Consider the following 17,007-nt stretch of genomic DNA (forward strand, 5'->3'; position numbering starts at 1 on the left):
ATTATTTGGATATAACTCATACTCAGATAATAGGTTTTCAGTGTGAATACAAGGCTGGAAATCTTACAATATTTCATTTTTTCCTGACTTTTCAGATGCTTATTGTTGTTGCTTTGTCTGACTATTAGAGAACAACCCAGCTGAAATTCATATCTACGTACACAAAACTTCTGGATAGCTACACTATCAGAAGCACTTGAAATAGGAACTAAATGGGTGTCTCAGGAGAGAAGCAAAACATGTTTGAACCTACAAAAAAAACAACAAACCAAACATTATTTTGGATTTGGCTATCAAGTTAGTTTTTTTCAGCTGTTTCTCTAAAAATATTTCTTCCTAATTTAAGCAAATTCTGGAGACTCATACTGAGCTCATGTCTAATAGCAGGAAGATTTGTTGCCTGGTCCAGGACTGTGCTGTAGATAACTCAGTCTAACTAGGTGTTAGCTCCCAAAACTAACAGTTTTGACTGTCAAAAAATATTTCTGCCAAGCTCTCCTCTCTGCTACCTTGGAGTTGCAGCACTTATGCCTAACTTGGTATATGACTCCTTTCCTACCCCCACACTTGCTTAAACTTGGGCTCAGACGTGCCCCCCTCCCTGAATGTGGGGTCCTAATCCCTACTGACTCACCATCTCTAGGTCCTTTTCCTATTTGCAACACCATGTTCCTCCATCCTGCTCCAGGACCAGTGATGCTTCTATGGCGGGACACACTGGCATAGTCATTTCTAAAACTGAACAATAAGGTAGCTGTGGACTTTTGGGGGGAGATCTAGGTGCTTTTGTTTGCTCACTCAAGCCAGTGAAACTATTGATATGGTATTAGTAGCAAGCATTGGAAAACAGTTTTAAAGAACTAATGTACAGCTGGGATCTAGAAGGCGTCAGCTGATTTGATGTTTCACATATGGCAGCAGGAGAAATGTCTCTCCTCCACTGAAAGAGGCACAGTGGTGATTCTGTGGGGTTTTGCTTGGACATTTCTTGTGCATTGGTAGCAGCACAGACAGGACACCTGGATTCCCCCACCAAGGTTCTTCATCAGAACTTTTTTCCCCATGAAATGTTGGGCCTTTCATGTACCTTCTCTAAAGCAGTACTAAATCTGGATTGCATTGTAAGCCTTTGCAGTAGTGGTGAAAAGGCTATTTTGATATGACATCTTTACCATGACCTTCCTTTCTTCTGAAAATGTAGTTACAGCCCCATCTTATAAAAAGCCAAGAAAGTCTCTTTTCTGAGCTTGTCTTTTAAAATAAATGTCCATTACTGAAGCTAGAAAGATAACGTATTTCATTAATAGGAAGATGAATGAGTAAAAAATATATTATTAACATCCCAGAATACTTAAATCTAAGAAGAGATCATTTATTGTAGATATCTTTAGACATTCTGGTAATGTTCCCATCTTCTTAATGATGAATTAATTTCATTAAAAACAGTCTAATGGAAAAGGGTAAATTTTCAATGTGGTGTCAAACCATTCTCTGGTAACACTGCATACTTACCCTGGACATACCAGCACTGAAAGCTCATAGTTTCTTTCTCTTTCAGTGCACAGGAGCTGTAAACAAAAATGACAGAGGAACACAACTGATGTTAACATGTGACTTTTTTTTTTCCTTGGATAAGTTTTGCGATTACATTCCAAGCTGGATGTAACTGCAGAAGTGAACATGTTTGGGATGCCGAAAAGATAAGCTGCCCAGGAAATACCATTTAACAATATAGATCCCAATTTAGTACTTTGCATGCTTATTGCAGTACAGTGATCAGCTCTACAACAGTTACAGCATTGAAAACATTGAAAGAATGGTGACAACTACTTCTGAAAAACTTATACAATTACTCATAGTAACACTATATTTTTATGGTTTTAATAATTTCATTTATTTTAATTTTTAGTATGGCAGAAATATTTAAGAGGCAGCAAGGTAAAAGGACACTTTGCAGAAAATTTGTCATTAGGAGGAAGTTATATGGTCAGCATGGGATGTCTGACCTATTCGCTGTCTCACTCCACCCAGTTTGTATTCAGCTGATAAGAGGAGCAATAAGCAAAATTAAATTGTCTGAAATCCACCATGCAGAAGCAATGTCGCCAATTTTATTTCCATGGGATTAAGTATTCATGAAGTCCTTCAGCAGCTGCTATGGTATACCTGCTGTAATTTAACCACACAGAAACCATGCAAATACACTTTATTGCCCTTTGGGCCTATTTTTTTTTTCTTTTTTTCTTTTTTTCTTTTTTTCTTTTTTTCTTTTTTTCTTTTTTTCTTTTTTTCTTTTTTTCTTTTTTTCTTTTTTTCTTTGTCTGGCTTGGTTGGGTTTGTTTTTTGGTTTTTTTTGTAATTCTATCATAAATCTCCCCATGATTTGCCAGAAGATGATACACTACTCTGAGTTTTGCTCTCATTCCAAATCCTGAAAATCCCCCTTTCATGTGAATCGCTGTGAACATCCTACATCTCTCTCATTAATTTTCTCACTATTCAGTTTATTTTTCAAAAACAATTCAAAACAAGTAAAATTTTCTGGTGGGATTAGTGCCCCCACACCTTATTTTGGATATGCCTGATTGTTTGCAAAGACAGGCTGTTGCCCCTGGAACACATTCTTTCAGCTGCCAGATTTCCAGAGGCTACTCCATGCTCTGTAATCAGCCATGTCTGAAGTCTAACTCCTCTTCTTTACTCCACTTTTAAGAGTAGTTGCTACTTTACTACTCTCTTCAGAGGTGCATTCCAATGGGACTCTCACCATCAGGATCCATACCAGCACACTAAGGCAGTCAGCCAATACTCTGTACCTCCATAAGGAAATCTCTTGCTTCTTGTGAATCTCCAGAGTGCATTTGTATATTATTCAGATACTTCCTTTTCAGAGGAAATGATGTAGAAGTTTGAGCTGATACTAATTTTTGTCAGAATTTTTCTTGCATAGGAAACAATAAGGTTCCTCAAGGGTTCAAACCATCATCTCTGGATTTTCAGTCAACACTTGACTACTTCTATATAGAGACAGCAAGCATTACATTGAAGCATTCCACGTAGTTATTCATTGTTTTGGTTTACATCTGTCTTACAATGATTATATGGCACTAGTATGGATGGGCAGTGACATACAAAGAATTGGCATGCACAAGGAATACAGTCTATGCTGTGTTTTATAGAAGCATGTAAATGCTTTTATTTATGACTACAAATGTACTCTTATTTACGACTGCATGTTGCACATGCAACATGTTTCATACCTAGCACTATAATCATTGTTGTGAACTGAACTGGAAATCATAATTGAATTCTATGACATTTCATTTTTTAACCTGTAAGAAATTTTTGCTTGCAACTGCTGTTTCATAAATGGCAGATAATCTGCTAGTATTTTGTAGATCTTTACCTTCAGCGATGCACTGCAGCATTAAAGTAACCCCTTTTTTTTAAAAAGGCCAATTTAAACCTAATTATCCAGTACTCTGCAGTCTCTAATACCACAGTACTTGTACCATTATTGTGGAAAGCTGCAGCATTACAGTAATAGAAGCCATCAGATGTTACCTCTGTAAGCGAGTGGGTATGTGCTCTTCAGAAGATTCTTTACTGCAGAAAGCTTTTTCTGAGACAAGATTCTTTTTCAGCCCCTTCACACCTATTTAAAATATCAGGACAGTGTCATTGGCGTGTAAAGGTTGAAGGCTTTCTAGCAAGTCTCAAAGCATTTGTGCATGCCTCATTAGATGCAGTGACCTCTAACTGCACTAGGACTCTACTGAGGATTGTTCCTGGAGATCAGAGGAATACTCAGTTTTGTTATTTTTTACTTCTTTTCCATAAATGAAAGTGTAATGCTTCAAATTTGTTCTCCTGATATATTTTCAAAATACAGCTCCAAAACTGGAAGCAAATAAATTACATTTGCCTTAATTATTAATTAGCTGAAAGTCATCACTGCAAATTGTGTCTTCCATTACAAAATAAAATAGTCAACTGCCAGGCCTGAAATAATTAAGCAATATATTATAATTAAGCAATTTAATTTTGATTTAATTATGATATATCATACAACTTTTCTTCTGATTTAACTGACATTCATTGACATAATGCTATAAGATAAAACAGCACTAACGTTTACAGCTGATGGCTCGGCATGTTTTGCTTCATAGTATTTGGCATTCATCAGAGCATATGGAAAAAGTCTTCTAGTCTGGAATAGCTGGCACGTTATTTCATACTACACAAATTATGCAGTACATGTGTTTCCTGATTGTTATTTTGGGAGGCAAGTGGGGAAATCTTCACAGACATCGGACTTGAGCCAAAGTTCGTGGATATTAACTGGAATCTTTCCATCGACTTCGGTCTGCTTTAGATAGTGAACTGCTCCCATGTTGTTACAGGCAAATAGATAAGACTGCATGCTTGTGAAATATTTATGGAGCTGTATCATATACATATTCTGTGTCAACATCAACGTGATTTTATATTAGGCTAGAGATTGTGAGGGCAAAGGCAGAAGCGATGGGCAGGCAGGGAATTCTGCTTCATTCACTGCTGAATCGATAAAATTGCTGCAAAATATCCACCAAATTGCTTCTTCAGAACAAGGCCAACCCCCTGTTTAGTTAAAATTTTTTTCATCAGATGACAGTATTGGAGAACAGCTTCTATTCCAGACTACACTTGTGTGCAAACCCCTGTTTAATGACAAGAATGATGGGGATGATTTCAAGAGGTTTCTTCTGCCTGCAGTCAGGTCTGTGCCTGCAGGTCTTCATGACTGCGGGCTTATGGAAGTAAAGTTGAAGGACGAAAAGCCAATCCTAATCTTGATTTAGTGATTTGAGCACTCTCAGCAACATCTATGAAAACAGTCACGTAATGCAGGAAAGCTCATGATGCATCATATTGCATGCAGTCAGATGCTCTTATGCCCCTTTAATTTTGATGTGTTGCCTTTTTTCCTACAGTGATGTTTACATTTCTCAGCAAAAGGTCAAAGGCCAAATGTCTTTTGGGGCTGAGAGCAATTGTACACTCAGAGCAATAATGAATGTTTGTTATCTCTCAAACCCTTTCTCCCTCTGGTTTTCTGAAGAAAAACAGAATGATTATTCAGATCAGTCATATTGAGGATGTGGCAGAAAATCAGAACAATGTGTTCAAGACCAATATAAACATTTCAGCCAACCTTCTTGTGATATTGAAATTGCTTTGTGTATCTCATCTCACCTTCACCCCACTGGCTCAAAAATCTTTGCTTTGTAGTGTATGCTCAAGTAAAGGTATTGCAAAATGCCCGTTAAACAACATGAAATTAAAAATATGCTGATGTGGGATTATGTTTGTGACAGCCTCTCAGATATTTCAATATGGCTGCATTTAGGTACCCTACAAATGTCGTAGCTTCATGAATACACCAATGAGACATCTGAATAATTTAAGAGAATATTGTCAGTAGCAAATGTCACACAAAATAACTGGAAGGAAAATTGCCTTCAAAAAGTGAAGATAAAAATGGATGCAAACCAATTTCTGTTTCATGTACAACTTGCTTAATTAGGAAACAATAGGTTATTACTTTGACAGGAAATCTTGAAGTGTTTTTATTATATCCTTATCATTTAATTTATTTTCTATAGAAACTTTGGCTATCATCCACACCTCTGTAACTCTCATAGAAAAATAATTCTGTAAATACACTGTGAAATTTGCACATAGGGAGCAGTTATTACCCAATTTGCTTATACTTTCAAAATTGAAGAGCAAAATGTAAATCTACATGAGAGTTTTACAGGAGTTTTGAGGTTTCAAATTCAGCAATTTAAAATGCAACACCGTTGGAGAAGAACTCTAAGCAATAAAATGATTCTGGCTGAAATTAACCCTGCAAAAGACTTTTCTCTTTTGTCTAATAAATATTTTATGAAGAACATGAAGCAATATGCTGATGCAGTCATATTTACCCAGTAAGCCTGAACACCAAGTGATATTCTGCCTATTTAGTCTTCTATTGATGAGAGATCCATTTCAATGATTTTAAATTATCTTTTGGTTTTTTTGTTGTGTTTTTATTATTCCAACAGCTTACCCAGGGGTTAAAATGGTGAGTGAAAGTCATCATGAGGCCCTGGCAGCACCACCAGCTACCACAGTAGCAGCAGCCCCTCCAAGTAATGTCACTGAGCCAGCCAGTCCCGGAGGAGGGGGAGGAAAAGAAGATGCATTTTCTAAGTTAAAAGAGAAGTTTATGAATGAACTGAACAAAATTCCACGTAAGTAAAACTTGATTGATTAAAAAGCTTCTGTTGGCAGGTTAGATTTAACTTGACATTTTCTTCTTTATCATTCATTTAGACAGCATACTAAACATTTTCTAGTCAAAACTAGAAAAATCAGAAGATAAACCTGGTTTAGTAGGCTCCTCAAAATTAATTGGAGTAGAAAAAATAGGGTCGAATTTGAGTCTATTCTTGATATGTCAGATTGTCTTGTTAATTTTTACTGATGAATTATTGCTGAATCATCAAAACTGGAATGGCAGAACTTCACAATGGCCATGGGACCAATAAGCAAAATATATCCTAACAGTAAGACTTAGGGTTTCATGTTAACGACAAATGTGCATGGGCATATTACCTTAAAGCAAAATTTGGCCAGAACTTATAAATATTGAGAAAATAAGGAAACTGTGTATCTTTGGGGATTAGAAAATGTAGAAAAAGTCGGAAAATGGCTTTTTAACAAGGAAATAGCTCTAATACATCATTAATGTGTGAAGATTAGCCATTCTTTTCCCACTCAGTAACTGTGTTAGATCAGCCATTGAACGTTGTCTGCATGAGTTCCTGTACCTATGCAGAATGCTTTAAAAGTACCGATGTCTATTTCTGTGAAGTCAATAGGGTTAAAGTCAGCAGGGTTCTCTTGGTCTGTGCTAGAAGGTATTGATTCAAAGTTGTGGCCTCAGTGTGTATGTATACACCAGTATTAAATATACAACTAATTCAACATTGTCAATGTTGACATTGTTTGTTACTGACAGAAAAATTTCCTAATGATACAAGCAGATAATTTTGGCACTTTTGTAGACATGAAGGTGAAGGCTGTGTGTGTATGTGTGTTTTAATAGCAGGCATTAGACAGACATTCAATCTTTAATAATTTTTACTTCAGAAGAATAAGTAAATGTAAAATATTTTCAGGGAAGTATCATAACATATAGAAGAGTTTTCATTTTTAGAAGGTTATCATTTATGTAAAGAAATGTTGTTTGACTGACAGAGACAGATAACAAATTAAAATATTAATCAATTTTTTATCTCTGAAATGGATCTTGGGAATCTTGCAGATGCAGTTTTTGCAAAATTGATAGCAAACAGCCTTGCTCTGTCACTCGAAATTCTCACTTGCAAGAATAGAGGTGTTACAGTGGTAAGAAGTCCGTATGTCATTAGTTTGGTAATCTGCACAGTCCAGTGCAGACCATACTGAAATGAAATTGCCTGATGATATCATGGGAAAAACAAAACTACAAGAAGAAAAAAGAAGAGGAAAAAAGAAAAGACAAGGCATTGAGGAAGAAACAGTCAGTATTTGAAACATTTGCCTTTTAATTTTTATCGCACCATGCTATGTAAATTAAGTACATGACACTTTTATGTAGATATTCTTTTATTTTTAAACTTTGATTTTAAAATAGTGAAGGCCTGAATGGTTTCCAATATGAGGAACTCTGTAATTGGTAGGTCTAGGAAAAGGTCTGTAGATAGAGAGAAACTTTGAATGTACTGCGGCATACTTTTTTAAAACAACAATGAAACAAGTGGAAAGTCCAATCTAGGGAATCTTTTTGAATAAAACTTTTCTTTTTTTTTTCTGTTCATGCAAAAAAAAAGAACCTACTATTACATTATGAAAGTGCTTACTGAGAAAGTGTACTAGGCTATAAGACAACTTATTTATTATGAAATACATTATAGTATCTGTAAAATATGGTACCTTATGCTGATAGTGAGACGAGAACATACTGGCCCCATTTAAGAAATCTGGACTGTTATCCAAGATCGTGCAGTAATTTTGTGGTGGAGTGGAGAGATGGACCTGGGCTAGTCACAAATCACATGCCAATTGTCTGCTCTCCTTCTAGAGGCTGCAAATGTGGTTGGATCTTCCCAGCATCTTCAACAATATTGGGACTGTTTAACATGACATTCTGATGTGTATATTTATTTCTTTTTAATTTTGCCATTTCAAGAAGAACGTTGAATGTTCATTGCACTACAAAGGGGCAAAGGGCTTGAGTGTGGTTTTTTTGAAACATTTAAATATTAAGTAGTACCATTGACATTTTGGAGCATTTTATAGCCCAAATAACTTTAGTTTTTCCCATTTTCCCCAATAACAAAAACTATGTGAATGGACTGTAATTGACAGGTCTATATGTGTTTCTCATTTATAAACTAAAACAAACAGATCACCAAATAAGTTTAAGTAGGCTGTCTCCAAAATATTGGGGGCAGGAGGGGAGAGGAGACCTCATTTCCCTATCGGGGATTGTAGCATTTTCTTACTATTTGTTCAGTTTATGTCAGTAGGGAGTTGTCAGTGAGGTGTTGTTAGCCTATTAAAAAGCTGAGGATTTAATTGTGGTAGAAGAGTTGTCAGACTTTACCTCTTACAGCTGGTTGCAAATTTTTTGAGAATGTCTCTTAAAACAGAGCAGAATGTAAATTTGTTCCAATCAAATCATTTTTATAGTGCCTTTCTGGGAATTTCTTGCTGTGTGAGAAACAATGAAGATGGTGAACGGGCCGCATTGGGACAGCACAGATATGTGGGTCTAAGAACACTTCCGAGACCATGGACCAGGTTTTTCCTCTGGTAGATTCAAACTGAAGACTTGACCCCAAGTCTCACACATGGCAGAGGAATGCCATAGGCAGCAAGTTGTCTAACCTTTGCAGATCAGTGACAAGCCTGTTTTCGAGTTCATGTACTTTCTCATTGAAAACTTCCAAAGGTCTCGTGTCCATCCCCACATGACAGGGAAGGCTTTGAAAGCTCAGTAGTTACTGCAAGAGGATTTTTTTTTTTTAGTGCTGTGTTGTCTATGTGCAAGACAGAAATAATTAAATGTTTTAGTTGTCTCTGCCTAATATGTATGCAGATGGAAAGTAAGTCATCATGATTTAATGGATGTATAATAGGATAGAATGTACCCATATTGTGAAAAAGCTCACCTGCAATCAACTTGGTTTGAGTGATAAAAAAGCCGAGCCATAGTAGGGGCTAATTTTTCTATAACCTCCTCTTTCTGTTTTTTATACAAATTACATAATATCAAGTCATGCTTATATTAAAAAGACCCATTCAAATAGTGGAATACATGATGACAAAAATAAAGGTACAGCAAACTACACCCAGCTGAATAAATACTGTTCCTTCCATGTGGTTTATAATAGAACAGTCATCTTTTTAAAATAATATGTTTTGTAGAACACATAGAAGTCACAAGTTAAATAATCTAGACATACTTAACTAACTAAAAATATCAGGGTACCCGTTAAGATTTCACGTTGCAAAACTACAAGATAAGGTCTGTGCAATTTAAATTATATTGATGTTTCCTCCTGTAATTTATGCACCAGAGAAGTCTTGTTTTGTGAAAAATGGATTAATTTAATAGAATGAGGAAATAAAAGTTCCAAGAAGAAGAGAGGGTCCATTTGTATTAGTATACATTTATTTCAAGAGCAGTGATGCAGTATGTAAACCCAGTTAAAATTTTGATAGATACAAGCAGAAATTTTTTTTTCATTGATTTGTATCTCTTTAAAGTGGAACATACTCCACATTTTGTGGCAGGAGAGTATAGGCTTCCAAAAGCACACAAATCATTCACAATGGCGATGTCCTAACATATATTTCACTCTGGGTAAAGCAAGTGGGATGATTTTATTACAATGAGTCATACAATTAAAGTGCAAGAATCCTGTAAGGTTACTGAGGCATAACTGTGAAGAATTTTTTTCTCCGTTATGTAAATCCCAGCATTTTGGTTGTGAGTGGCTGATTTGCATAATCACAGTACAGTTATTTTTCCATAACGGCACTGTGTATAAAAGTCACTCTATCTTAACTGGTTCTTATACTTTCTATCCTAATTTATCTTTAATCTTCAGAATTTTTAAGCTGTTTACCAGATGGAGAAAAAAGGCACTATCTCTGCCTTTACACTTTGCATTTTAAATGTAGTAATTCCAACACCTGAAAAGGGGGTAAAACAAAGCAGATGAAATGGCATTTATGCTTCTGAAAACAAAATTGCATTAGAAGACTTTAGAAGATATATTGATTCTTTCCTTCCTCCCTCTCACTGCTCTTCCGTCTGGGCCTTCGTCTACAGGCTAGGAAAAGATCTGCCATACAAGTTCTAGCAAGAGTATGGGAATGCAAGACAACAACAGCTTTTGGGCGGAGGCTTTAAATGTCAAGATACTGATACTAACCATAAAAAATAAAACTTAACATCAATCAGCATTAGTTTACTTAATAAGCATCTTTGTAAAAGCAAAGTGATCTTGATGTGTTTCCTAAGAACACATTCCTGTATGAACAGACCTCATTCTGCCAGTAAGGTAAATAAAACAGCAAAAATCCAATAAAACTCCAGCATACATCTGACTGAATAATGATACTCTGTTAATGCTTCTCATATAATCTTGCATAGCTGTAATACTGAATGCATTGTATCCAGGATACTATCATTACCTCTTTAATAGGAAGTTATTGCATATTTCTAATGCTCTTTGCTGTCTTACATTGTAATTGGATAAAAAATTACATTTCCATACCGACCTTATTCTGAAATGTTTGGCTGGCTTGCAGCTCCATTTGGTCTCAGTAGCTAGTGCTCAAAACTGCTAAATTTGATTCATTGTGTACGACTGACTGATAATCCCCCAAACCAGGAGCTCAAAACTGTGTGATGATTCAGGCTAAAACCCGATGTTCTGTGCAGGCCTGTTTCACATTCTCTTTGCAGATATTCAGAGAAAGGTTTATTTACCTCTCCTTGGCTTAGTGAATAATTGTCAAAACAAAATGGGACTGGAGGCTATAGAGGAAACTGTAATAAAAAATGTAAAAATAACTGTGAGACTAAGGTCTGGGTTAATTCTAAATAATAGCTTAGTAAGCTGAAGTACAGACTTGAAGAAATATTTGGGTAAATTAGCAAATAAAATAAGTCTGGATTTATATGTTTAGCCATTTAAGTTGAAGTTTCAGCCTTCAGCAGTCATCCTAGACAGACCTTATCATTCAGGGGAGACCTTATTGCTCTCTACAACTACCTGAAAGGAGGTTGTAGAGAGGTGGATGCTGATCTCTTCTCTCAAGTGACAAGTGATAGGACAAGAGGAAATGGCCACAAGTTGCACCAGGGTCGGTTTAGACTGGCTACTAGGAAAAACTTCCTCACTGAAAGGGTTGTCAGACACTGGAACAGGCTGCCCAGGGAGGTGGTTGAGTCACCATCCCTGGAGGTATTTAAAAGATGTGTGGATGAGGCGCTTAGGGACATGGTTTAGTGGTGGACTTAGCAGGGTTAGGTTAACAGTTGGACTTGATCTTAAAGGTCTTTTCCAACCTAAATGATTCTATAATTCTATGATTTCTTTCTCCCTGCTGGTCTCTGCTTTTCTGTCCTTCTGTCTTTCTTGATTGACCAGCTGGGGTTATATTAAGAGTTCTTATTACCCTCTATATAGAGCAATAAAGTTTATTTCTGAATTTTTCATTCTTATTTGGCATCAAGATTAGCAAGGAGATATTACTGAATTTTGTCTATTATTAGAATATTGAGGATTTTGTGCATGGGGTCTTTCTGAAACTTAATTTATATGGAGCTGCCAGCTTGATCATTTGCAGAAAATAAATTCAGGCTGTTCATTTCACTGCTTCTCCGAATGTTTCCTGGAGTATAAGTGTCACTGGCACAGGGAAGAAAGGGCACGTTCTTTTCTAAGTTCATAAAAAAGAAGCAAAATGCTGATAATAGAATGCTTTCAGATTTCAAAACTGGATTAATAGAGAGAGACAAATACCATAAAATTACAGTAAAGTTCTCAGCAATAGCTGTTCTTTATATTTCCATGGCACATACCAGTGTTTGTCATTGCCTAAGATCTTCTTAGGTTAGCCAGAAAAAAATTGAGTCTTTGTTTGAGAGGCCTTCCTGTCTAAATATAAGGCAAGGAATAGCTGCCTGCCTGCAGAAAATGAGGACTGTGTATACATGTGTTCATATAGAGATGTATATAGATATGTACCCACATATATTTGTCAATACAATAAGCAGTGATCGCAGCTTAGGAGCAGTCTGACATTAGCAAACTCTGTTTATGTATCCTGGCAAAGAGGACTGGTAAGGAGAGATTTAGAGGAGAATAAAGAAAGAAGTTTCTTGATATTTAGGAAAGTCTGAAGAACAGTGCTGGAGGAAGCGGGAGGGCATAAATTCAAGTCTTCTTGTTTCCCTTCCTATCATCAAATCATTGGCAGTTGCTCATGCCAAGCAAATACATGCAGCTTTACACTAGGAAAGAAACAGGGGAAATCAGAAATAAAGATTTATTTTGGAACACAGAACAAGTACAAGAAAGAGCTATTACAGTACAATAGTAGAGGGAAAAAAATATTAATTCTAATATAGCAATTTAAATGCAAATCTCAGATTACTTTGTTTTCTCCCTGAACCCCCCAGTCCCAGAGTTCAGTGATTGCATGAAAACTTCAGAATTTTTTTTTTCATTAACTAAAAGTTTTCTAGATCACCTGCTGGTGGGGAAAAGCTTGAAAATACTGTCCACACACATCCCGAAGACACAAAATTCATGAGACAAAGAGAAACAATTCAACTCCATTATTTTATAATCTCCTAATATGAAAATACCTTCATTATTTTTAGGAGACCAGCATATTTTGAATACTTGAAATTAGGAGTCCTGAAAATACAGCTTTTAAATCCAAAGTATCTAAATAGATATTGAGGGGTGGAAGAATGGAAGTGAAAAACTCATGAAGCAGAACATGGATGAAAATCCTTGTCTGGAAGATCACATGGTCTGAGATCCTGCCAAATTACACTCTTGATATCTTAATGATTGATTCTGGCATGAAGAAAATTTTTACAATCCTTAAGTTATTTTCATATGCCTTCCTAGATGGGATCCTCTTAATACGTCCTGTACTTAAACTTTTGGATCCGTGACAGCTGCCAGTTTGATCCTCATACAGGATGGAGCTAGGAACCTCAGGCTATTAGAGGCACAAGCTGCTCTAGCATGTCCCAAAAGTGCTGCTGCAGACCATAGCTTGATCCAGCACCAGCAAGCACACATGCTCACCAGACAGTTACACGTGCCTTCCGATCCAAGCAAGCTCAGCCCACACATCTGACACACTTAGGTCTGAGAGAGGATCCTATTCCTACTGTGGCCATTATCTTGGCTCCTTGGACAAGCCAAGGAGGAAAGGAGAAATCGGAAGAGCAGAGTTCTACAACTTGAACCAGAGCACCAGCTCCAGCACCCTCCACCCCCAGCACAGGGGGAGCCTGTCGCTCGTTAAACCCATGTTTTCTTCTACGGCACCTTGAGAATGTGCTGCCCCGTGTGAAAGGAGATACTGTCTCTTAGCCAGAAGCACAGTGGGAGTGTAACCTCAGTGTCAAAGAGAATTATACACTATTGATTACATGTGTCTGAAACATTGTTTTCAGAAACAGTAGTTGGCTTTGAGTTGTATAATCTGGAAGAAAGGGAAGGAGAAGCGAAGTTCTGTAAAATACATGATGGTGAGACCATTTCATCAAAGTATAAGAAAACAAAAAACCCTATTCAGATTAACTTTTACAGCCATGGGGATGAAATTCATCTATAGCAGAAACAGGGGTGAGCACTTACCTTTGGTTTGGTGACAGGGTTTTAACAAGGGGTGCCAGAGTACCCCCAAGGGTCTCCTCTAGCACATAACTGCGATTATTATTTTATATGTTACAACGACCCTGGTAGGTATTTTATTGCACTATAGATATGTCAAGTTGTGCCAGTGCCTTATAAATTGAGTAGCGAATTCAATTTACAAGCAGAAAACTGAACATGGTTGCTGACTTCCTTTCAGTACTGGGAATGTATCTTAAAATTTCATTACTTTGTGTGAGGGAAAGTGCACAAAAATTATGTTTACATGCATAAAATAAACACTATCTTTGCTAGTCTTTTTCAAACTTTCCTGCAGATGAAGTGTCTACAGAAATTACCCATTATCTGTTATAATTCAGTTTGTAATCTTGCTCTGAAGATGCTCTATAAAGAGAGTTCATGGAACGATTGTTCTAAACTTAAGATTGAGAAAACATTTAAAGATTGATTCTCAGCAGTGTACTGAATAAAAGAAAAAAAGCACTTAGGACTATGGTTAATAGATTTGCTTCTAAAAAGTATGGTATAAATGGGCAATGAAAATATAGGAATTACTGTTAAGATTGATATTCCATCCTTACCTCAGCTACTTGTGCCTAGGCACTGTGGCAAGCTGGAATATATTCTCTTGCATTTTTGTAAGAACCACAAGTAGATAATGAAGCCTCTGTTATTCTGAGGCACTGTTGTAAGTTGGCACAGATGAAGAATAGAATGTCATTCTTTGTTGTTATTGTTAACCATTCTACTTAGAACTGGGTGAGTTTGCTGCTGAGAATTATCCAAACTAAAGTCTTCCCTGAGGGATTATAGATCCCCGTAGGTCCATAGCATCCTTTCTTGCATTCCTTTTATCTTTTTAGATTTGGCTTGTATTTCAAGCAAGATCTTGAACCGGTCTAGATCTGAAAATCTCTACTTCTTCCAGAACAAGCAGCCAGTTTGCAAGAGCTGTGGAGGTGGCGTTGAATCTTCAGAAGGATCTTGGTATAGGTAGACTTTTCTCTGACTCCACAGAAGGAAGCTGTGCTGCTGAACTTGAATGACTGCCTCATGAAGGCTGTGTTCCAGCTGGCAGCTGAGCCAGCCATCTGCCTACTCCTGTGCAGGTTTCTGAATCTGAATCTAATCTTAATTATCAACTTCAGCAAGAGTTTCCTAATTTGCTCACAGCCCCTATATCATCTGGGGGCATGTTTCAGTACTGTAGCTGGCACTGTTTCCCTATTGCAGCAAGAGCTGCCAAAATGAAAGATGAGGTTTGTCCTTTCAGATGGGAAAGGCATTTCAACCCACACCTAAAAAGGACCTCCAGAAATGTTCAGGTTTTCTACACCTAGCTTTTAGGAACCAGGCTCTGGGAGTCAAAGTCACAAATCTAAGTTAAATGCCTTGCTTCTCTTCAGAATGACACAGGAGGCTCAGGTTTATCCAGAACGAAAAACTGGAGGGAGATGTGTCTGAAATGGTACTGATCTCACAGACTTTGATATCTAGGAAAAGCCCTAGGCTAGGCCCTTGTAACAGACAGATTCACAGCCTGAAAACACTTTCCCTGGACCTAGACACCTGATTTCTCTCACTTTGAGAGTGATGGGTTCACTCTCTTCAATGTACAATCTGACGAAGAGCAAGGGAACTCACTGGACAAGAGACCTGGCTGAAGCACAGCATATGCATTTTGCTGTGAAATGCCACTGGACAAAATAAGCAAATAACACTGGGTATTTAGGGCTCCTTACTCTTAAACAAGTGTCATACACCAGGCTACAGAGTCTGACCCCATGAATCCTGCATTTGTTTCCTAGCTGTTTCTGAAGGAAAGGCAGATCCCAGTTAGTTTTCTGGCTTGAGCCCTTGATTTCCTTTAGTCTCAGGAAGACCAGGAACTCAGGTATTTTAGGCTGCAGCCTGAATGATATTCCTCAGCCTTTGCTGGCAGCTCCCGTGTTGTCAGTTCAAAGCAGCCATACAAACCATTCATTTGACACAGTGGAGTAGGGGTGGCAGTTCCTTGAAGAGGAAGGGAGGACTATCCTAAAGCTGGTGAGCTGCCAATAGGATTGAAAGTCATTTCGACATGAGAAGCTTTCTCCCCCTAGAGCTGTGTCAGGACTATCCCCCATAAGGATGTACTTCCAGGACTAGAACAGGCATCAGATTTTTTTTTACTGGAAACAATTTATAGAGAGGTAATATATTCTTCACGTAGTCAACAATGTTGATGCTAATTTTTATACCTTTCTTACATATATTTTATGGTTCTTCCTGACCACAGTTCATTTAATTTTCTATTTTCCTTCTGTGTTATTTCATTTATGTATTTATTAACACTTTTATCCTAGCCAGAGCTCACATGAAAAAATTGGCACAAGCAATATACTTGCTACCGCAACATTCAGACTTGTTTCTTCTTTAGGTTTCAAACCTCACTTCTCCTCCAAAGCCAGCTATTTTATCATGTTTTCTAAGTCCTCAGTAGTCAATTTTCAGCAAACACGTGCTCTAAGCTGGAATATAGCATTTCAGGTCTCAGCCCCAGAGTCAGTTATTTGTCATATGCCATGGGTGCAGATTTACTTGCAGCATGGGCAAGGGAAGGAGGACAGAAGAAGGAAGATAAGGCAAGCTTACTATTCATAAATTTCAGTCTAGTGTAGCATTTTAGATTACAACTCGGTGATGGTAATCACTTTATAGGAAACTGTTACAGAATACCCATTTCTAAGCTCTCTTCCCTCACGAAATATTTGTTGATGAGTTTTAAGTCCTAGGACAGCAACGTGGCTAAGACGACAGAAAATAGCATGGGGATGGAGAGGACCATTGGACAAACAAGAAAGCTTAATATTACCTGAACTCAGGGCATAACATTAATGATGAAAAATAGCATGAAAAAATGTCAAAATTGACCTGACTGTTCTGAAACAGCTATGCATCTATTTAACAGTGACCGTATGGTACAAAAATACTTATGCACACTTCTTTTCTTGGTATAAATATAGGTATGTAGGAA

The 17,007-nt window shown here is 37.2% G+C and overlaps 1 protein-coding gene across 2 annotated transcripts in view; it reads left to right on the forward strand.

The window, feature by feature from the left end:
- Positions 1 to 6,106: 6,106 nt before the first annotated feature.
- The window catches only part of SYT1 (synaptotagmin 1), a 129,514-nt gene continuing 118,613 nt past the window's right edge, over positions 6,107 to 17,007 (forward strand). For both annotated transcript variants that reach the window (XM_059816778.1, XM_059816779.1), the window contains exon 1: positions 6,107 to 6,278. In XM_059816778.1, coding sequence (XP_059672761.1) covers positions 6,107 to 6,278 — 172 coding nt within the window. The remainder of the gene's footprint in view (positions 6,279 to 17,007) is intronic.

This window comes from Gavia stellata, chromosome 4, assembly GCF_030936135.1.
Source record: "Gavia stellata isolate bGavSte3 chromosome 4, bGavSte3.hap2, whole genome shotgun sequence".
Taxonomy (NCBI): Eukaryota; Metazoa; Chordata; class Aves; order Gaviiformes; family Gaviidae; genus Gavia; species Gavia stellata.